This window comes from Leptinotarsa decemlineata, unplaced genomic scaffold, assembly GCF_025532065.1.
Source record: "Leptinotarsa decemlineata unplaced genomic scaffold, Ldec_3_MD MMD2_tig00026307_RagTag_RagTag, whole genome shotgun sequence".
In the NCBI taxonomy this organism is placed as follows: domain Eukaryota; kingdom Metazoa; phylum Arthropoda; class Insecta; order Coleoptera; family Chrysomelidae; genus Leptinotarsa; species Leptinotarsa decemlineata.
In genome coordinates this window covers 16,705,626-16,729,612 of record NW_027412681.1, presented here as the reverse complement: position 1 = coordinate 16,729,612, position 23,987 = coordinate 16,705,626, and the positions used below count along the sequence as shown (strand labels likewise).

Here is a 23,987-nt window from a genome sequence, read left to right as displayed (position 1 = left end):
AAGAAAACAACTACTCCCCTGGCTAATATCACGAAGGACGTTGGATTATATCCGACAGGCGTCAGCGCAGGAATCTTCACAGAAAATTTCTGCATATGCATATGCAGGAAATTTTCTGTGAAGACTGGCAGTAAACAAATCTAAAGAAATTAACTTCAAATGTTCAAGCATAGCCCACTGACTAATTAGAAAGTTTTTCTTCCTTATTCAGAGGAATCGGGCAAAATTCGGATATGCAGTTGGTTAGTACCTCATCCACTAGATGGAGTGACATTTTGTTGTTCGCTCCAACCTAGGAAGCAAATGGAATATCATTGACTTTGGGTCGATGATGGCCACTATCTTGCACTGATGAGTGACTAATAAGCCCGAAACCGGTCTGCAAGTGTGCCCGTTCCAAAATTGAAGGTCGACTCTTTCAGTTGTATCGCCTATTGCATATGCAAGAAATTTTCTGTGAAGATTCCTGCACTGACGCCTGTTGGTTATAATCCAACGCCCTTCGTGGTATTAGCCAGGGGAGTAGTTGTTTTCTGATAGGCGTCAGTCCATTCAACCTACTGTGTAGGTAAATTCGAGACTGGCTTGAACATTCAAAGTTCATTTCTTTAGAAATATAAAATATGCAGATCTCAAGTCATTTATACATAATATGTAAGTGGAGTATTGAAATTTAATGATTTTATTAATCTCTATGATCTGATGGATTCAAAAGTTTATAGTGAGAACTCAGGAAGAACAGGAACTGCTCTATGAACGAGTTTTGTATAAACATCATTTCCTTACACTGATCGATTACAGAATTGCACTGATACTGTTTTCCCTGTTCAAACAAAGACCATTTTTTTCACACCAGATTGCAATTTCACTGCTCATTCTTGAAGCTTCCATTGATAGATTGCCTGACACTATGCAATATATTTTATCAACGAATTGAGAAGTTGTTTCAGCTAAATTCATAGGTAAAAACAGTAATGGTGAATAATAACAGTAACGGTGCTGGTGTGGAACCTTGTGGCACACCCAGATTAATTTTTTGGATGTAGAGCAATACTTTTGTTATTCACCTGATGAATTCTACCTATCAAATAGGTTTGTAACAACTGCAAAGCCACATCTCTGATCCCATATAATTCGAGTTAATTCAAGAGAAAGTCATGATCAATTGAATCAAAGGCTATGGTGAGGTTGAAATATAACCCTGTTAATTAATCACCTTTGTCAATATAATCAACTACACGTTCAAGTGACTGATAGATGGCTTCTTCTAATGATTTCCCAGGAAAAAAACAGTACTGTAATGTGATACATCTGGCTGATAATGAAAATCCATCATGACATATCAAAATAACACTTATTGTGAGGTTTTCACTTAAGATTTTACCAAGTGTGATATGTGTTTCATTATACAATAGTTTCTACAGGCATGTCCAAAACTAACTAATTCTAAAAAGAAGAATACAAACTTTGAACCAAACCCATATAAATTGTGTAAAGTAATGAATTGATGGGTTTGATTCAATTAGAAGTTTATTTTTTGGTTTTGGAGCTGGTAAATGAAAGCTTGTATAATCTATACGAAGTCAATCCTAACGTCTAAATAAAAGACATATGCACCGACTCTGATAAATTTACTTGTTAATACCATATAAAAGCTCCCACATAAAAATAATGATTAAATCTCGTATGATATACCATGCCGCCTATGCCATACAAAGAAACTGCCGACGTTCGGTAACTATTCAGTTTTTATATCATTCGAATTGACTTTGACTATACTTGAAATTTTTTTCACTATTAATTAATTTTTTTAGTCATCGCTGGACATGTTTGTTAGTTTGTTTGTTTCATTCAAAGCGTGGTTGTTGCATGGTCGCATCCTACATTTGTTCAAACATCATCAAACTATTCTTGACCTTCGCCGATATTAATTCAAATAGTTTTGAGTTAATCAGTCTCTCTGAATCTTTTAATATAAGGATAGTGGCCTACAGTTGCCAAATTTATTTTTTCAATCTTTTTCATGAATCAAAATAATTTTGATATTGAACGAAAGTTTTTAAATTTATCATAATCCAAACTACTAATGTTCATCTAGGTTCACTACTGCGAAAGATTCTTGGAACTTTTAACTGATTTGGAGGCTCTTCTTCCCACTAGAAGATTTTTCAACACTGTTTTAGACGATTGTCATTTAGTTGTACGTTGTCACCTTTCAGCTTTGATAAAGAGACCAGAGGGTCATCTGTTCAGTCAAGTAAGTAAAAATGTTTTTATATTAGTTCAAATGTTTCTTCTGCAATGAACAATTGTATTCAAGGATAATTCTGCTTTTTCAACACAAATTCATTATTATAGAGAATGGTAAATAATTGGATTTTTTCTTAGCTTTTAGATATGCTGAAGTTTTACAGCAGATTTGAAATTAATGATGATACAGGAGATCCACTCACTGATCATGACATGACTCGAATCCATTATTCAAAAATAACCAGTTTACAGGTAAGCATTGGATGTTGGAAAATTATTCACAAAAGTATGTTCTATAATTTTGTAATGACTAACTAGAAATAATCTTTCTGTATCTATAAAGAAATAGCTACAGTAAGTAAATATTAATTAATTTAATGTTTCAGAAAGCTGCTTTCACCAAATTTCCTGATCTGCGAAACTTTGCATTAACCAATGTGGCCAGCGTTGATACTAGAAATAATTTGAAAAAATATTTTGCTCCTCTGAGGTAAGTACTTGAAATCTTATTAAATACAAAAGTTAAAGAATTATTTCATTGACATTTATTGATAGTTTCAAGGGTAGGTATTGGTGGTAATGGGGAATATTCCTCCTGACGAAAATCAAGTAGTTTTCATAGAAGAGCTCTAAAACAACGCATTTTAAACTTATCATTTCAACCTTTTTCTTTAAAAAATTATTTAAATACTTAAAAAAGAGGAATGAAATAATGCATTCAACATTTAAAGGGATTCGTTTCTATTTCACCATTTGGCAACATCGGTTATAGCTAATAAAGGACAATGAATCTGTTACCTGTATGAGACAAACAAAGATGACATATTTCAGAGGCGTGCTGTTCTGTTTACTTATATTCCGAGTTCCGAGACATTCTGTTACTTATGACATTTTGTGCACCTAACCTATCTTCCTCTATATAAATAAATAATAAAACAACTGTTGTTTATGTGGCTTGTGGAGGTGGTATTGAACTATAATTTATATTTTGCCTTAATTGTTGATTTATAAAGATAATATTCCTTTTTAAAAGTAGAATATCTAGGTACATATAAATTATTTCAACTTGATATAGGCGCCCAACATTCGAAACATCAATTTGAATACTTTTCGAAGTGAATTTGAAAAACTCATGAATTAAACTCAACTTTATTTTGTTCAAACTTGCATTTGCTGTAATAACCCAAATTGAGGAACATTCCCCCTTACATCTCTCACATCAACTTTTTTTTGTCAACCCAGTCTAGAAAAATTTCCATCATTCGATAAAATTTTAATGTAATAATATTTCAGTATAGAACCAAAATGACAAGCGATTAAAAGAAATTTTAGTGATTCACATTTGCCTTATTGAACTTGTGAAACAAGGTGGGTACTTGGAGTTATTTTTTCAGATTTTGCTCATCTATGACATTGACAATGACTGCTTTAGAATCTATTCCAATATGGAAGGATTTTGAATTTTTCGGCAACACAAAATGTCTCAAAAATTCAATATTCCCCCTTTAATCACTACAATTTTGATCTGTCTTGAAATTTTATCTTACACTGTCAATTTGAGTAAATTATTGACTTTTAGATAAATATTCAACAGTATTTTGGTGACCCAAGTTTTAAAAGGTCCTGGAGATGAAAGAAAAGAAAAGTGAAGATAATTTCTTATTTTAGAGATATCAAATAATTAAGAGAAAAAATTAAGGTCAACAATAAGAAATCTCCGTAAAGTTTCCAATCAAAAAAAAAATAGTACGAATATTCGATTCAAAGACAACACGGATTATTACAGAATAAATGTATATATTGTCATGTTAGATTGTTCAATTGGTGACTTGAAAGTTTGTTTTGATAAATATTTGATGAATTCATGATGAATATATATTGATTTGTTTTGTACTTGACAGTGGTTGAATATTAACGCCAAGGTTTCTTGTGGACTTTATTACAATTACTAACTAACTAGGAATATTCTTTATGCAGTTTCCAATGACTACACACGTGCGACGTTGTCAAAGCAGCTGAATTGTAAATAATAATGCTACAAAATGTAATCTAGAAATATACGTTACACTCGACTGAATATGCTAGATTAATTTCGTTTTTTTTTTTCAGCCGAGAAAAATTGAGAGATATTACCACTTATTTAAATCTTGTACCTCCTCCTGAAAAAGAGAATGAATATAATTGGTGTAGAACTGATGAGGATTTTTTGAGAGAATTATTGGTAAGTATTATTCAGTTTATCATTGTGTGAAATTTTGAAAGTTTGTTCACTTTTGTGAAAACACATCTTGAGCGTGGACATGCTCAAGTTTTATGTGGATACTGTTGTTTTTGAGAGCTCTAAAAAGACACACACAGTATAACAAATTCAAAAACTTTTTTCTCATTTTTGCAAATAAATTAGTATTTAACAATATTTCATAATATTTCACTACTCAATTCACCCCTGTATGTCAATGACCATAAAAACCATAACAAAGGTCACAAATTTAATAAAAAATGGATAACCGTAGATCGTCTAAGTTAACAAAAAAAAGTATTTTTTATCAAACACTAGCAATGCTTGAAGAAATATATTCCACTTCAATCATCAAATTGGACATCAAAAAAATAATTTTTAAATAAAGAATATGTGCGTTCAATTTCCTTCATGTTATGAAATACAAAGAAAAAATAAAGCTTCGAATGCTTTTGATCAACTTTCGAACGTAATCTTAAAAAAAATGCTGAATATTTAACCTCAAATATCAAAATACGTTTGACTTTTCCCATTACTATGTTGCTCAAATGGCTCAAAAATTTATTTAATCGATTGATTGATATAAGCTTTTAAAATTGTTATGACTCCAATGCAGAAGAGATATCAGAATTCATAATTTCATTAATTACCAAACTAAAGTTGGAAAAATGAAAAGTATATTAAACTATGTTTCATCTAAATGAGCAAACATCCTTACATTAACTTTATTAATTCCACACTATATTTTAGATATCTCGCCACGAGAGACGTCCATCCCAACTGGAAGCCCTCAACGAAATGCCTCTGTATCCCACAGAGGATATAATCTGGGATGAAAATATTGTACCTACTGCTTATTTTTCTGGAGAAGGTTGCCTTGCATTACCCAAACTCAATCTTCAATTTTTAACATTACACGACTACCTTTTGAGAAACTTCAATTTGTTTCGGTTAGAATCCACATGTGAGTATAAGTTTCCAAAAATAATGTCATCATTGAAATTTTTAAATCAATTTATGAAAGAGGTGAACAAACAAATTATTCAAATTATTGTCCAATTGCTCTTTGAAATATATTTGGAAAAATATTTGAAAAGATATCATAAATTAATATTGTGAATGTAAATGTAGGTTTTGATAAGTTTCAATATGTTTTCCGTCTAAATTCTTAGTCAGACATGTTACTTAGATATATTACTGCTAAGTAATAATTTATATAAATACTAGCATGAAGATGATTATCCAATTTTCACAGAAAACTTTATTTAAGATGTGTTTCGCCACACGGTAGCTTCATTTGTTGGACTGGTACTATAAAACAAAATACATTATTCACCATCTAATAAATAAAGCTATAATAATCATATTAAAAAAACCATGAGATACTTCAACATTGGAATTGTACAAATTCATATAAAAATCCAAAAAGTAATATTCAATTCTCAAAATATTCTAAATTGTATAATCATATAAAAAGTGCCAGTGATTTCCAACATGATATAACTATAAAACTATATTGGACGGACATTCTCAATTCGAATACTTTGTCTCATAAAATATTAGAATCGGTATTTTTATCGGCCTTTTTTTATGTATTTTCACCCTACACAATCTGAAAAATATGAAAATTAAAATGGAGAACTTAATACAGGTGTAAGTTACTGCGTAAAATCAAAGTATTTTTCACAAAGAAAAATGTTCTATTTATCAGTAACTTGTATTCAATAATTTTGCGTTTCAAAAAGAATAGTCAAGAAATAATACAATACTTATCTTAATGTTTTGGAAGCCAAAATCTACCTCCGTCTTCAGAAATTAACAAAATTCAAATATATATGAGTTATTCCTTTGACTACAGTCGAAGAAGTTGAGAAATAAAAAATCAGCAATGAGCAAAGAAATAACTGCATATTTATTGAATTATGTTCATTTCTTAAGACGGAGGCAGATTTTGGCCCTCGAAACGTTAAGATAAGTATTATATTATTTGTTAGCAATTTTTTTGATAGGCAAAATTGTTAAATACGACAAGTTGACTAATAAATAGAATATTTTTCTTTCTGATAAATACTATGATTTTACGCAGTTAGTTATCCGGGTAAACTAAAAAGTTTGCCCTTTCCACACCTGTATAAGTTCTCCATTTTAATTTTCATATTTTTCAGATTGTGGAAGATGAAAATACCCAAAAAAGGTCGACGAAAGACTGATTTTCCTCCACAAAAAATTACTTTTGTTCAATTAGAATCAGATCTTACACTAATTCACAAAATAATCAATGTCAGCATTAATTCCCCAGAGTTTCTTGAACTCACAACTTTAAATGTGAATTCAAAGAGAACATGAAATACAGAAATCTTCAAAGTACTTTTTCATCATCCCAACTATGGCCAGAATGAGTCTATAGGTAGAATTTTTAGACCTTCAAACACAATGTGGAATTCGAACTTTTTAACTCTCCTTTGGAATCATTCAAGACAACTGAAAAGATTTTAATTGATGGCTTATTTTTGCCTTTTTTATATTCTTTCCTTACATCTAACTGATAGTACATATGTGTAGACATAATTATTTTCTTAAAATAGGCAATGCCGTAAATAAATGAATGAATAAATAAATTATTAAACAAAGAAACGTATAATCCCATTTGAAGTTGTTTAGTCATTTTAAATCGATAAATTTTCAAAGAATATTAAAGGAAATTTTCTACTTTAATGATAGTCATTCAATTACAATTGAATGTTAATTATCAAAATTTTGTTTGGTTTCACTTTCAACTTCCTTATACCTGTATACATTCTATTTGGAAGTTTTATATAAAATAAATAAACAAAATGATAATTATCCTATACTCGTACGTTGATTATTGAGACTTTTCATGTGAAATAAAGAATTTGGGTCATTAGAATAACAAAATTATTTTGAATCATCAAATTATCCAACATAATGAAAATAATAAATTTCAGATGAAATAAGGCAAGATATTGAAGATGCTGTTAGCAGACTGTGTCCTTGGTAAGTACATATTTCTTATACAATATATATTGTATTTATTGTAAGTATTTACATATTCTGAATTTGATTGCCAAACAGGTGCCGCATATCTTGGTTAGGTAAGCTAAGAAAAGTTGGGGGAATTTGTCAATTTATAGTGAACTCAAGCAGCTGTGCTATATAAATGACATACTTGCTTGAAGCATACCTACCACAAGTTATTCGTGCAGTTCTAGAGTCAGGTTAAAGATTTCTGAAATCCTTGGAAGGCAAGGTTCAATCCATCGAATGACATTAATGGTTTCATGAGTGAAACTTGCTAACCAACTTGCTACTGGCTGATCGAAAATCAACTTAAATATTTTTTGTTATAAACCGGAGTGTTATTAAGAAAAAGTTGCAATTTCACATTTTATAGATGCCATCTATAGGGTCAACTGAAAACTCAAGCCAAAGATAAGTGAGGTCCATTTGTAAACATTTCAACATTTAACATCAAACGAGAAACCGCTTTTTTTCCCTACTTAAGAGACGCCTGACTTCTCCATTTCTCCAAAATCTCCTTAAAACACTGCAGCCACATCTTTTCCATGACACACATTCCAACAGTCTTCTGCCCTGTACTAATTTGTACAGGTCTCTTGCTGGATGCGTGGATATAATTTAGTTTGTTCATAAACATTTTCCTCGTGTCATCCATTGCCCCACATTCGTATAAAATATGACGAGCTATCTCTGCCCTTTTGTTGCATTGCCTGCAGTTGTGGTCTACGTTGTATAGCCCTATTTTGTTCGGGTGTCCTCTCGAAGGACAGTGTTCAGTAAGTAGCCCTGTGATTGTTCTGAGCCGATCCCTGCTTTTTTGAAGAAGTTCTTAAGCTCTCTTCTTGGACGATTCCTTTTTAAGGTTTTCTCGTGTGTTTTCTGGTATGTTTTTCCAGTACTTTCTATGATTTTTACAGACCCACTTTCCGATCTGTTCCATATCAAATCCTTTGGTTCCCCCCACAGCTGATGTAAGACGTATATATGAAGTTGATGATTCGTGTCTGGCACACTCATCAGCTCTTCCGTTGCCTGAAATGCTTGAGTGCCCTGGCAGCCAGTATATAGTCAATCTATTGCAGCTTGGTTTTCTGTGAAAATGTTGATCCATTCATTTCGTTGAAGCCTCAAATTAATGTTCCTGGCACATTGCAAGATTGCAGTGGGAGTCTGGGAGACGGATGTGTACTGAGTGGAAAACTGAAATGAAGATTTCTCTACGCACTGTCAATTCTAGCTCTCGTTCCATTTTCGTTTTTCTATCAGTCTGTATACCAGGTGTTTCTACCGAGCATGGACTCTTCACTGGTTTGTATTGCGCAGTTACTTTCCGGAGTGAACTTTTCAGTTGACTCTTTATTAATTACACTTTAGCAGATTCTCAATTGATTCAGCTTTGTCTGTTTTTCAGATTGTATAGTAATACTGAAATCAATGGGTAATGAAAATGTTGAAGTTGGTGAGCATAATAAATATTTATCATTTTTTTATGTAGGAAATCTGAAAATGGCAGCATTTATTGGGGTGGATGGGCAAGAATGGCTCAACCAATATTAAATTTTGCAGTAGTAGAGGTAGCCAAACCGAATATTGGTGAAAAAAGGCCTAGCAGAGTACGAGCTGATGTTACTGTAAATCTAGCAGTCAGGCAAGAAATCAAAACAGAGTGGGAGAATTTGAGAAAACATGACGTTTGTTTTTTGATAACAGTTAAACCATCGAATCCCATAGGTGAGCAAAATTTCATTCAGCCAAATAATTATTTTCAAGTATATCAGAGTTGAAAGACTTCACTCATTGTATTACCCAAGAAGTTAGTTTAAATTGTAAGAAAACTATAATGGAAAATAATCCTTATTTTGAAAAGATACCTTGGTCACGTCTGTGTTGTTTATATTTCTTTGAGAAAAACTAAAAAAACTCAACGCAGCAAATCGTTTTTCCAATTGTAGAATAAAAATTATATTATATTTTACATACGTTGATTTTCATCATTATCATTTCCTCAAAAAATATAATAATTTTATTGACATTTCTGATTATCAAATAGTATCTCATTTGGGTAATGAAAAAAATGAACTCCCTAGGTTGAAATAGGTTTATTTGATTAATTATCAAGAAATACATAGAAACCTAGTGTGAAACAAGTAAAAACTTGGTAAACTTTGAAACCAACAACATTGAAGAGGATTTGTTCTTGTCTACCGCAGTTTTTTTTTGTCGTAAGCCAATGGAGCCAGGTTTCTACTTTAACACATTTCAAAAATATAGTAGATGGAAAACACATTTATAATGGGGAAGTCCGGTTCCTTTCTACATCAAAATGTGCATCTATCCTTAGAGAACATAAAAATATACTTGATTTATAATCTCAAAAAACGTCTAGGGTCATCATTCCTTTCTACAGTTTAAATATTGTTAGATCAATTTGTTAGAAAATGTATAGTCACAGTATATGGTTTCCACATCGAAAATAATTTATCAATTGACTCATCAATAACAGAATTAACACAAATGTCCTGTTTTAAAAGAATCAACAATAATATATTTTTCAGGAAACTGCTGTCAAAAATTCTGATAGTATTTAAAAACACACTTTGATGTGAGATTTCTACCCAAAGTTCACAAAACCGTGAGACGTGTTTCTCTATATAATAGCATCTTCGGCGTCACAATACTGACGCCTGAAGATGCTATTGTACAGCGATACACATGTCACGGTTTTATAAACTTTCAAGTGGGAATCTCATATTGAAGTGTTTTTTTTTAATACGTTATAATGGATTTTTGGGACACACCCTAATAAAATTATATTTTGTAGGGACTAAATACAACTACAAAGAACCTTTTATTCCTCAAGTTGGTCTTTGTCATATCAGAGGATGTGAAGTTGAAGGCATGCTAGATAGTAATGGCCGTGTAATTGAGGATGGACCAGAGCCTAGACCCATTTTACCAGGAGATCAAAGAACTTACAGGGTGTGGCTAGATTGTAACCAGTATCGTGATGATATGAATAGTGCCGATCAAGGCAAAGAAGATGTTTATGAAAGTAAGGGATATATTTTGTACAATATTGATGTTATAGGATAGTCAATTTTTCTTTCCCCAAAATTCATTCCATAGACGCATAGAGCCTGTCTAGCTATACAATAGCTTTTAAAGGCATGTCTATATAAATGTGTCAGTATAGACACGACTGAAAAAGCTGTATTGCTTCTTCAGGCATGTCTGTAATACTCGTTGCAAATTTGTAAACTGTTTATTGAATACGTTATGGATTTTTATCAAGTATCAGCCGATTCCATCACATTCTTTGAAATCTCTTCCTAGTGTTTTGAAAATTAAGTGAGGTGTCTATTTCATCTTTACTTTTTACTGTTAGGTGAATAGGTAATAAAATTAAATAATGCCTTCTATCCACTAAAGGTGCTCATCATTTAAGTTAGAGCTTTAGGCAATAGGTAGTAATGAAGCACTCTTACGACTGCGTTATGTATATTTATATAGGCTGAGACCGCTTATGCTAGACATGCCGACAGCATATTATTGTTATTATTATTATGAAGATCAAACCAATTTTAAAAGACGAATGATGTTCACATTCATCTTGAATTTTCCCAATTTCGTTATCAGTGCAAAGAGCTGAGTAAAAATTGTTACAAAAATTACCTAAACAATATTGAATATGATATTCAACAAAACCCAAATTTGCTTTGGAAACATATCTCCAATTTACGCAAGGCATCATCATATCCTCAATCAATGTGTCTGGAAAACCAGACCAGCCATAGTGGAAATTATTCTGTGAATTTGTTTGCCCAACACTTCACAAAAGTCTATGCTAACACAGACTGTATAAGTTCAAACTACTCTTATAAAGATACAGTTGATATTAAAATTAATATTGGATTGGTTGATGTCTTTGATAGTATCCATAACTTGAAGCACAAGTATTCTTATGGGCCTGATAATATACCGACGCGACGGCATTGTTGAAGAGCTGTACCTGTAATTTAACTTCACCAATACAGTTTCTTTTTAGTTTATCTCTCTATAATGGGCATTTTCTGGATAACTGGAAAAATAGCTATATTACACCTATATTCAAATCAGGCAATAGGGAAATATTACAAATTATAGAGGAATTTGGGTTCAGTCTGTAATACCTAAGTTGATAGATAAATTAGTAACTTGTCAGTTGACCTGGGCCTTAAAGAATATAATAATTCCACAACACAGTTTCTGTTCAGGGCGATCTACTATGACAAATCTTATAACATATGAACATTTGTTACATGCCTTGGAGAAAGGCATTTGTTGTTGTTGGAAAAACTGAAAGCTCTAGATTTTGGTACTGGTATACTAAATTGGATAAGAAGCTTCCTAACACAACAATTCCTGTAGCTTTCGGTGTGCCACAAGGATCACATTGTGGACCTTAATTGTTCAGTCTATTTGTTAGTGAATGAATTGTTTGTATGCAAAGTTTTTACATTTGCAGATGACTTGAAAGTATAGTTATCTGTCTGAGACAGTCAGATTCTTTAGAACGAATTAGATATTATACATAATTGGTCCTCAACAAACAACTTGTTCCTGAACACAAAGAAATGTCATGTCACACTTTTTTCAAATAAAAAAATAATCTTCATTATGAATATAATATTAATTGAAAAGTACTCGACACGGTAAACGAAATAAGAGACCTTCGGTAAACGAAATAAGAGACCTTGGTATTAATTTAGATTAGTCTTTCTCAAAGTGGGCGATAACGCCCCCTTGTGGGCGCTGGAGGCCTATAGGGAGGCAGTAAGTAAAGGGCACAGAAAAGATTGGAGGGCGTTGATGTGGTTTGGGGGGGCTATGGCTAATTTAAAAATGTTTTTTGCTTTTAACACAAACTTTACTGCTCCTTTACGCTTAACGCGTGTTTCTTCGTGTAACGCCATCTAGGGGACTAGACAGTAACTATTTCCTGTACGATAGTTGTCAAACTGTACAATAGATGGCGGTAAGCTTCAATGCGAAGCGAGAAGTTTATACTACTATTAGACTCGCCTGCTGCCTCATATAAAAGAGCGCGCGCCATCCAGCCAGTAATGCCATTTGACGTTATTACGAAAACAAGTGAATTTAATTAGCGACCAGCTAGGTAAAGTGCTGTACGTGTGGTGGTGAATACTGTGAGTGGTGTCATTAGCAAGTTTTTAATAATCGATTCTTTACTTCGCCATTTTTGAAGACAAAATTATGTCGGAAGCAAAAAAGAAGAAACGGCAGTATATTGCGGAATATATAAAATATGGATTTATTGAAAATTCCACGAATCCATCTTCGCCTATGTGTCTTCTTTGTCAAAAAACATTTTCGAATGAAGCAATGAAACTCTCAAGAAAAGAAACACTCAGCTCAGCCAACTGTGTCAAAACTTTTTTCAGCGGCTTCTAAGCAAGACGACGACGGGCTCCGAGCTTCCTACAATATCTCCTTGCTAATTGCTCAAACAGGTAAACCTCACACTACTGTAGAGGATTTAATTTTACCGACAATAAAAGAAGTAATAACTACTGTGCTCCATAAACCAGCGGCGGCAGATATTATCCAAAACATTTCTTTGAGCAATAGTTCCGTGGAAAGACGCATTGATGAGATGGCTGAAAACAATGAAGAGTCATTGTGCAATCATCTGAAGACTTCTAAATTCTCAATTCACTTAGATGAGTCCACTTTACCTATCTATGAAACATTGTTGTTGTCATACGTGAGGTTTGTTAAAAATGAGAAAATATATCAAGAACTACTATTTGCCAGAAATGTAGAGACGGATACAAAAGGAGAAACCATATATACTACACTGGAAAATTTTGTGATGAGAAAGAAATTCCACTGATGAATATTATATCAGCTGCTACGGATGGTGCTCTGGCTGGAATAAGAACTAATAGAACTGATAACGAACGAGGAAATGAAAATAAAATTCAAAAAAGGGATATCAAGAATTTTGGCTACAAAAGCCAATCCCGCAATTCTATCCTGAATTGTGGTCCATCGTTCAACGATTTTTGATAGCATTCCCATCATCGTATTTGTTTGAATGTAGATTTAGTGCTGTGGCAACGTTGATAACTAAAAAGAGAAATTGGTTGCAGATTACTTAACGCGGTGACTTACGACTGTTTTTGAGCAAATTCCAGCCTGATATTAACAAACTTGTTAAAAATCATCAAATTAATCCTTCACATTAGATTAGTTTTAAAATTCAAATTGAAATGTTTGTTTTAATAACATGAATAAAAGTTTTCCTAATATTACAAAATGTTGTTTTACATTACCCTCATCAGAAAGTCTCATTTTCACATGACACACATAATTTAATTTTTAAAGTAATGACTGCGATTGTGATTCTTAAGATGTAGTAAAGTAAAAAAATTTGGGGAGCGCTAAAAAATAATTAATTCTCAAAGTGGGCGGTAGAGAAAATAAATTTGAGAACCTCTGCTTTAGATCAACAACTGAACTTCAAAAGAAATTTCAATAATTTTTCTGCAAAGGGAAGCAAAATGTTAAGATTCATAATGAGAAATGGTAAAGAGTTATTCTGTTAGATCAGCACTGGAATATGCCTCAGTTGCATGGTTCTCATATTACAGATGTGACATTGAAAAAATGAAAAGTGTTGAAATTCGATTTCTAAAGTAAATATCCTTCAAAATGAAGACATATTCCAACTTTAATCGTCAAAGTACTTTAAATAATCTTAACTCAACTGAACTTACCACACGGCGCTTTCATCATGATATGACATTCATTTACAAACTACTGTCAGATGAAGTCGACTGTACTTATCTTTTAGAAATTATTAACTTCAATGTAAAATCTTAGGATATAAGAAATCCTCTACTTTCTTGCATAAAAAAAATCATAGCACTAAATATGGTTACAACACACCCATGTCCAGATGCATGACAAGGTTTAATAAGTATATGTGAATGATTTACCCACTCACATTAAGTATGGACAAACCTTTATCTATGCGGATGATACCACAGTTATTGTTGTGGCTGACACCGCTACTGAATTCCAAAAGAAAATTAAATTGGTTACAGAGGAATTTTCGCACTGGTGTGAGGTGAATCATCTAATTAACAATACAGAAAAAATGGGTGTTCATAGAGTTTACAAGTCCCCTCAGGCGAACACACAATCTTACAATAAATATTGATGATATTGAAATAAACACATCAGAGTCAGCACGATACTTAGGTATGGAACTAGACTACAAGTTCTCATTTAACAACCAAATAGATTCTATTTGCAAAAAACTAAATAAACTATATTATGCTTTCTATACACTCAAGTCAAATTTTCATAGACCTTACTTGATCAATTTATATTATGCACAGATATATAGCACCATCAGCTGCAACATCATAGTATGGGGAAGGTCCACAGAAACATCCAGAGTCTTTGGAATACAAAAAAAGTTCATCAGAATGATATATGATTTAGACTACAGAGAATCGTGTAGGAACACCTTCACAAATAACAATATTTTAACATTCACATCTATTTATTTGTATAAATTACTGACATATACCTTTTTGAATAAAGGAAAACTAAACAAAAACAGTGAGTACCACAGATACGATACGAGAAAGAAAAATGACTTTCACTTACATCCCATACTCAGATCACATCCCAAAAAATCACCTCTGTATGCAGGGGCATATTTATTCAACTTATTGCCTGAAAGCATGAAATCGGAAACAAAAATAAAAACTTTTAAACATGCACTGAAAAAGTTTTTAATCCAAGGAGCATTTTATACTTTAGACGATTTTATTCAAAAGTGTGGCTGATTCATTTTCATCTATGTAGTATGCATTATATGTACTGTTTTTAATATGTATCCATCCAATATGTTTTAACTTTTGTGTGAAATTGACTATTGTTAATGTGTTTGTACTTGTTGTTTGTTTTTCATTTTTTTTTGACATATCTCATGTTGTAAGAACAACCTAAAGAGACAAATGTATTATCTATCTATCTATAATGTTGATCCCCTTAGAAACTCATTGAGTGAAATGAAAAAATCTCTTAGTGACATAAAGTTTGTTTAATATTATTGTTGCCTTGTAATATGTATCGTATGTAACTTATTAGAATTCAAATTCTTTATTGACCAATTGGGTACAAAATTGTACATATGGGCAAGTCATAATTTTCACAATAAACAATACACCCACAATATATCATATACATCATATTCTTTACAGTTAACAATAAAATAAATATATATATATATATATATATATATATATATATATATATATATATATATATATATATATATATATATATATATATATATATATATATATATATATATATATATATATATATATAAGGCAGCACATTGTAAAGGCTGACTGCGCATTATATAGTGATGATTCTGTAAATTTGGAGGTTTTGTGTCTAGGCACCTTTATAAATTTCCATTACGTGTTGGATATTCATGACATAATGAGGTTTTTTCAAGCATAGTTCACTGTTATAAATGTTTCTAATATTTAATCCGTAAATAAATAAATTAATGAATTCAAAATCGTTATTGTTGTTATAAAGATTCTAACTGGAAGTATTTTCTCTGTAGGTTTCAATATACTCATGAGAAGAAAACCAAAGGAGAACAATTTTAAAGCGGTTCTAGAAACCATACGGGAACTGATGAATACGGAATGCGTTGTCCCAGATTGGTTACATGACATTATTTTAGGCTATGGAGATCCTAGTGCAGCCAATTACAAAAATTTACCCTCTCAAATTCCTACAATGGATTTTAACGATACATTTATTGACATGGACCATTTGAGGTCCTGCTTTCCGAATTATGAAATTCAGGTGAAGACAGATGACCCCAAGAAACTGGTGAGACCGTTCAGGTTGACATTTGAAGATGCAGCTCTAAATGAGAATCAAGAAGAAAAGAAAACTATTGTTGCTGAGCCACATATCATTCCAAGAAGAGGGCCTTATCTCTTTAATGAACCTAAAAAGTAAGTATATTTAATAATTTTAAATACTATTTTAAATAGCTCTCGTTTCAAATTTTTTACTTCAAAGTAAATTTGTATAATTAAGAGTAGCAAGGGAAATTTGACTTGCCAAATTAACTTATCATGTACTGTTTGGAACCTTTGGTGTAGTAATGAATATTACTGGAGTTTTTTCCCAACACCAAATCGTTATTGTTAACACCTCGAAACGTGTATCGATTACCAAGTGATCATCTTCAAGAGGAAGATAAAACTCTTGAAGATGATCACTTGGAAGATAAAACTCTCCTCTTGAAGATGATCACTTGGTGATCGAAACACGTGTCGAGGTGTTAAAAATAACGATTTGGTTTTGGGAAAAAACTCCAGTAATATTAGTCAAATTAAGACAAATAAATGTATTTGAAATTGTTTTGGTACAAACTTGTGACATTTTTATGGAAACAGTATTTTGACGAGATATCATTGTTTGGAAAAACATTTTCTATCTTTTTCGTTTCCCAGTAATATATAGAGAAGGAAATAACCACTATAAAAAGTAACGAACATTTATGAAATTCCTTTATTTACTGTTAGATTTGATATTTTTTATACATTATTGCAGAAGTAGAAAGTAAACTTTTTTTTTCAAATAATATTCATATGATCAAAGAAACTACATTCATTATGAGTGATTTTTGACATGCAAATGTCAGATATTCTCCAACTATTATTGTGATGGAACAGATATCAATTTCATATATCAGAAAAACAGGTAGAATTTGAGTGTTTTGATTAATATAATATGTATGTTTCAATTTCCATTCTGATTGGTGTACAATCACATTTTCAAAAATTATCAATTATTGCAGTGGAAATAAAAAAAAATTATGGTAATTTATTGTGAATTAAATCTTCGACTTTATATTTCTAGAGCTAGAATATTTGACCACAGTTTATGATACTAATAATAATAAGATGCCTTTATTCATCATATTCAATGGTATACAAATGCATATTTAATAAGAATGATGAATGGGCAGTGTTCAGCTATTGAAGCTACTTTTAAACCCAACCTTGGATGTACACACTTAATCTATAAGATCACAAAAACATTTAATATTAGTATATCTGTATATGTATAACATAATAGAAACATGGAGTAGGTAGAAAAAAAAATTATAATGAAATTAATAAGTGAAGTGGCTGAATAATTGAATAATTTCAGATCGTTAGAATTGAAACCTATTTGTACATGTGCCAAAAATCATTGCAGGAGTCATCAGATAGTAAAGACATCATTACCTTGTTTACGAGGACGACTTTCAAACATTCATTGAAATTTCTCAAACTTAGGTCTTTGAGTTCATGGGATAACCTATTGTATTGTATTGTGTAAGAGTTTATTGTATTTCTAAAGAAATGAATTTTAAACGTTCAAGCCAGTCTCGAATATACGTAAACAGTAGGTTGCATGAACTAACGCCTATCAGAAAACAACTACTCCCCTGGCTAATATCACGAAGGGCGTTGGATTATATCCGACAGGCGTCAGTGCAGGAATCTTCACAGAAAACTTACTGCATATGCAATTGGCAATACAACTGGAATCGTCGACCTTCAACTTTGGAGCGGGCACACTTGCAGATCGGTTTCAGGTTCATTAGCCACTCATCGGGTTCATTAGCCATCATCGATCTGAAGTCAATGATATTCCATAAATGAAAATCGGAATTCTTTCAGAGTATTTCATTCCTCTTCCTAAGTTGGAGCGAACAACAAAATGTCACTCCATCTAGTGGACGAGGTACTAATAAGAAAGTTCATTGTATTTGTTTGAAAATGTCCTTGTAGGACTAAACTGCAGTAAAATTAGTTAAAAAAAAGGGTTATAAAAACATAGGAAGTTTTAATTCTCATTTTTCATGGTTTGCTACCACGTAAGAAAGTAATATTAATTATTGTTCATTTATAATATCGTTTTTTTTCATTTTATTGAGTTTTTGATATTAGAATCATTTACCACATATTCTTCTTCAAATGTGTGCTGGTAATAAAACATATGGAATTAGTATCTGTAAAGAAGAGTTTTCCATAAAACTACGAAAACAGGCACTTTTTCCAAATACGAGAACTGCAATTGTTTTTGTGTTTGTTTTTGGAATTATTTCAAGTCAGAGTCACAAAAAATCAAAAAAAAAAAAAAAAAGAAAAACAGGTTCATGAATATTGAACCCTAAAAATCAGGGAATACCCAGAATATAATTTCCAATTGTAGATAGGTACATTTAAGTTTTTATGGCTTCATTTCATTATATGTTTCCTATATAATGAAGAAAAGAGAAACGAAATTTGCTATGTTTTTACCACTTTTATTTGTAACTAACGTTACTGCAGTACTGTGTATAAGTTTGAAAATGTCCGTATAGGACGAAACTGCAGTAACGTTAGTTACAAGTAAAAATGGTAAAAAACATAGAAAGTTTCATTTCTCTTTTCTTCATCATGATTTCCTACCATGTAGCAACGGCAGCATCCATCAATTTATTGTTTCCTATATAATTTTTACATTGTATCGTTTACATTTTCTGAAATGGAGATTACTATTATTGCCTGGTATATTATATTGGTTTACCTGACAGCAAGGATGGATTAATCAAGAGCTTTCTTTTTTTTTCAAGTTCACTCAGAAGTTGAATATCTCTTATATATGGTATGGTAAAAAACATAGAAAGTTTCATTTCTCTTTTCTTCATTATGATTTCCTACCATGTAGTAACGGCAACATCCATCAATTTATTGTTTCCTATATAATTTTTACATTGTATCGTTTACATTTTCTGAAATGAAAATTGTTATTATTTCCTGGAATATTATATTGGTTTACCTGACAGCAAGGATGGATTAATCAAGAGCTTTCATTTTTTTTTCAAGTTCACTCAGAAGTTGAATATATCTTATATATTTTCAGCTGAAAAATAGTCCAGATTCTTTGAAATTTTGAAATGAAAGTCCAGGTAACAATATTGAAAGAAATGGTAATGGTATTGAAATTTCACTCCCCCAAATAAAATTGTATCACGATTTTTCTGTCGAAAGATTTGTTTCCAATCAAAAAAATATTTGACACATTTATCACTTTGTTTTTTCTTTTCCTCAAGAAACACCATTCCCTTCACCCCGACTCAAATAGAGGCCATAAAATCTGGTATGCAACCTGGTCTGACTTTAGTCGTTGGACCTCCTGGAACTGGAAAAACTGATGTAGCTGTGCAAATCATATCCAACATCTACCACAACTTCCCGAATCAGCGCACTCTCATCGTGACACATTCGAATCAGGCTCTCAATCAGTTGTTCGATAAAATTGTTGCTTTAGACATTGATGAGCGGCACTTGTTGCGTCTTGGGCATGGAGAAGAGGCATTGGAAACTGAAAAAGACTTCAGCAGATATGGAAGAGTAAACTATGTTTTGGCTAAGCGCCTGGAATTGTTGATGGAGGTAGAAAGACTTCAGCGATCCATCAAAGTTCAAGGAGATGTTGCTTATACTTGTGAGACCGCAGGATATTTTTATCTGTATCAAATTTTGTCCAGGTGGGAACATTTTCAGAGCATTGTTAAGCCAAGAAGTGGAATGGTGAGTACAACATTGTTCTTTTAATATAATAATATATAATATATTTGCTGTTCAACTCTTTGAGAAAAGAATGAATCAAATTGAAATTTTTCTGGAATATTTGAAAGAGATAAATTTCTTCCTGCTCTCAAGAAAAAGAAGATTTTTCTTGATGAACCCCACCAATCAATAATTCAAGAAAATTCATGAATAATGTATTGAATTCACATTAATTTGAAATGGTTAATAAAAGAAAAGAAAGAGTATATGTTGATCGTTATAAGAATTAACATCTGTCGATAAACATCTAAGTAATGTTGTGTATGAACTTTAAAAAAAAAAGAGGTAACGCGGCCGCCACTGGCCTAAATCATTTGTGACGAGGCCAAGGTCGCGCCCGGCCGACGTTTCGCGGTGTTCGATGTTCGCGCCGTTGCGATGGAATAGGGAATATGCAGACAATTTTTTAATTTTTTTAATTCAATATTCACTTCATTTTGATATAGAAAAAAAAATAAACATAGCTGTAAGAGTAGTAATTATTTTTTCATAAAATCTTAAAAATATTGGTTTAATTTGAAAAGTTCAAACGCTCCTATTTCTCGCGCGCTTGAGGCGTGACGTCATAGGGCACGTCCTGTCAGTTTATTGTTTACATTGAGAGTTAGTTTGATAGTTAACAAGGTGTTTTAGTTTAAATATCGCGTAATAATCATGGAAGAAGAAAAAAAGCCATTTTATAGATATTGCATGGTACCAATATGTCCGAACACTATAAAAAGTACACCAGATAAAGCTTCATAACCTTAAAGTTCATAACCTTATTTACGTATGTCATACAATGAATGTAAACAACATTTGAGGTTATATTGAGGGAAATAATTTTATATAAGTGCATGTATGCATAAAAACAGATTTACTAGATTAAAATTACCATGTTTTACAATAATTACCTTGCAGCTTTTACTCCCTTAACCTCAGCAGATGTTAAATCCGGGTTTGACGCAAAATATGTGGTCATCATGAATGCATCTATTTTTGGAAGATTATCCGACTGTGTTTTCACAAAACCGTTGTCCGTCATTGCTGTTGATGATACTTAGTATACAACCAATTTTTCTCTCCAACACAACCTGAATGTATGAAAATAAATCACAGGTGACTGACAGGACATGCCGTATGACGTTATGTTTCATTTCGACCAATGGTTGGGCATTTTACAAATTTAAATTTCGCTCGTAAATTTTTCACTTTTTGATTTATGTTTTAAATAATTAAATACATAATAAATTAGAAAATAACGAATTGAGTGTGATACTAGGACTTTAAAAGCTCAGGAAAAAAAAATCAGGCTATTTTATTTTTTATGCATATTCCCTATTCCGACGAATACTTTTCCGCCTTCGAGGCACTTCGATTGCCATATATGCACGGTACCCACTCGCCTATCAATATAATCAAGTCAAGTTTAGTGGACGGTGCGGTACAGAACGATCTGATAAGATGATAAACATTTGAATAATAGTTGAAGTATTTGGTTGTATCAAAAGTGAAATAAAGTTGAGTTTGATTATTGTACAGAGCACTGTCCTCCTTTATATATGTTTTGTAGGTATATGTTTTATTCAGTTTGGCATAATGCCAAGTTGAATAAAACATATACCTACATACTTTTAGAACATATTTTTACTGGGGATTCATGAAATTGTTGTGATAATCATTTATTGAACCTGTCCAGACATACACTAACAATTTCATAAACTACACCTTACAATTTGATCTTTAAAAACTTTATTTTCAAAAAATTATCACATGTTTAACTCAGTAGCTTTTTCGTAGTCAAAGAAGCTTCTGTGATAGCACAACAGTTATTAATTTTACTTTGATGCCTTATTTTCATAGACAGAGAGACGAAAATTTATAATAATCAATTTAATCACTAGTAATATGTAGTAATTGGAACTTTCTTTTACATTATTTTTTTCGTTGATTCAAAGAAAATTCTTTTTTCTTTGATTCAATAAACATTTTTTTTTAATTTAGGTTGTTCCTGTAGAGACTATTGCTGCTGAATTTCCATTTCATCAGTTTTTCGAAAATGCACCTCAACCTCTTTTCAAAGGCAAATCGTTTGAAGAAGACCTTGAAGTATCTGAAAGTTGCTTTAGATATATAGAACATATCTTTAAAGAATTAGAAGAATTTCGTGCATTTGAACTTCTGAGATCAGGGTTGGACAGATCTAAATACTTGCTTGTAAAAGAAGCAAAGATAATTGCCATGACGTGTACTCATGCTGCCCTGAAGAGAAAGGAATTGGTGGAAATAGGTAATATAAATTAGTGTTCAATGGTATTCTGATCTCAATATCTTGAAATGAGTGAATAGATATACATGAATACTATCAAAATTATCAACAACCAATGTTATAATTGAATCAGAATTATAAAAAATATGAAAAATAAGTCAGTTGTTCGGTATCTAGCTTTCAGAATATTTTGCAATTTGGTCAAGGAATTAACTTATTCTATTTTATCAGATAAACTGTAGTGTCCGACCGAAAGTTCGGTTTCGATCGAGTTTCGGCAAAAAAACGGGTTTCTGTTGAGTTTCGGTTTCGGCCGAAACCGAAACTGCATTTGGGAGTTTCCGCGTTGTGATCGGTCATGTTCGGCGCGTTGAATTTCATACAAGCGACGAAGACATTTTGCCGCGTCCACGTGCCTAATCATGTCGTGACTCAAGACTTACTTTGTTTATTACATAAATATTAGGTACCTATTGTGATATTAGGTAACAACTTGAATAAGTAATTTCATGTTTAATATTTTTGAAAAACCATCATTAATATTCAAAAGAAGGATCTACACCTACTCAAATAAACACTTCACCTATTTTAAGTATTTTTAAGGTGCAATTAATATTTTTTCTTAAATGAGGGTTTGTTATGTTGATTGTCAATAAGTAAAAATGTCGAAGACTGCATAACGTTGTGATTTAAAGATAAAAAAATGGAGACTGACAAAACATAATCTTTGTAAGAAAGTTTCGGTTTCGGCCGAAACTGAGACCGTTGCCGAAATTCGTTTTCGGTCTTAAAACCACTTTCGGTCGGATACTAATAAACTGTTGTTATTCCATGAGAATGTAACGATTTTCTTTCAAATTCAGTTTTGAAATTTGCCGTTTTCAAATTACTAAATTGACTAGCATTATACCTATGAGTATGATAATATATTAAGGAATGTTTCTTCATATGCTTTGTCAGATGGATAAAAAGGCATTTATTCATTTTAAATAATGAGTCAAGTTCTGAGAGATTTCTTGATCTATATAATTTTGAAATTGGTTTCGCAAAAGGTAATTTGAAAATACACCTAATTGCCTTATTTTGCAAAGACTTGGTGGGTTTCATAATAGATTTTTGCAGTGTAGGTACCATACTGAAATTAAATATTGAATTTTTGAATAAATAAAAATGAGACCATGAGAGATAATAATCAATATGCCTAGGAATTTCATACATTTTGTAAAATAGATCGTTTCAAAGAGAGAGATGATATAATTTACAAAAATCTGAATTGAGATAAAGCAGCAAAATTTTAGAACAGATTATGAGGTTTATTAGAAAGTCAATAATAAAAAACATCCAAGAGCTATTGAAGTCCTTGAAATTTTTTAATTTTAAATAATCTATATTGCACTGATACTAATAAGTTGGAAAGGAGATATAGTCGGTGGTTAAAATGTATTAAATTTATATTTCAGTAGATAATGACGATATTTTTAAAATGGCGTAT

General features: G+C 31.7%; 1 protein-coding gene across 2 annotated transcripts in view; it reads left to right on the top strand.

The window, feature by feature from the left end:
• LOC111505160 (RNA helicase aquarius) overlaps positions 1–23,987 on the top strand; it is a 38,025-nt gene that overhangs the window by 8,611 nt on the left and 5,427 nt on the right. For both annotated transcript variants that reach the window (XM_074181222.1, XM_074181223.1), the window contains 11 exons: positions 2,099–2,257; positions 2,389–2,502; positions 2,637–2,740; positions 4,360–4,471; positions 5,240–5,453; positions 7,456–7,504; positions 9,024–9,259; positions 10,350–10,580; positions 16,185–16,587; positions 19,728–20,208; positions 22,231–22,516. In XM_074181222.1, the coding sequence (XP_074037323.1) occupies positions 2,099–2,257; positions 2,389–2,502; positions 2,637–2,740; positions 4,360–4,471; positions 5,240–5,453; positions 7,456–7,504; positions 9,024–9,259; positions 10,350–10,580; positions 16,185–16,587; positions 19,728–20,208; positions 22,231–22,516 (2,389 nt within the window). The remainder of the gene's footprint in view (positions 1–2,098; positions 2,258–2,388; positions 2,503–2,636; positions 2,741–4,359; positions 4,472–5,239; positions 5,454–7,455; positions 7,505–9,023; positions 9,260–10,349; positions 10,581–16,184; positions 16,588–19,727; positions 20,209–22,230; positions 22,517–23,987) is intronic.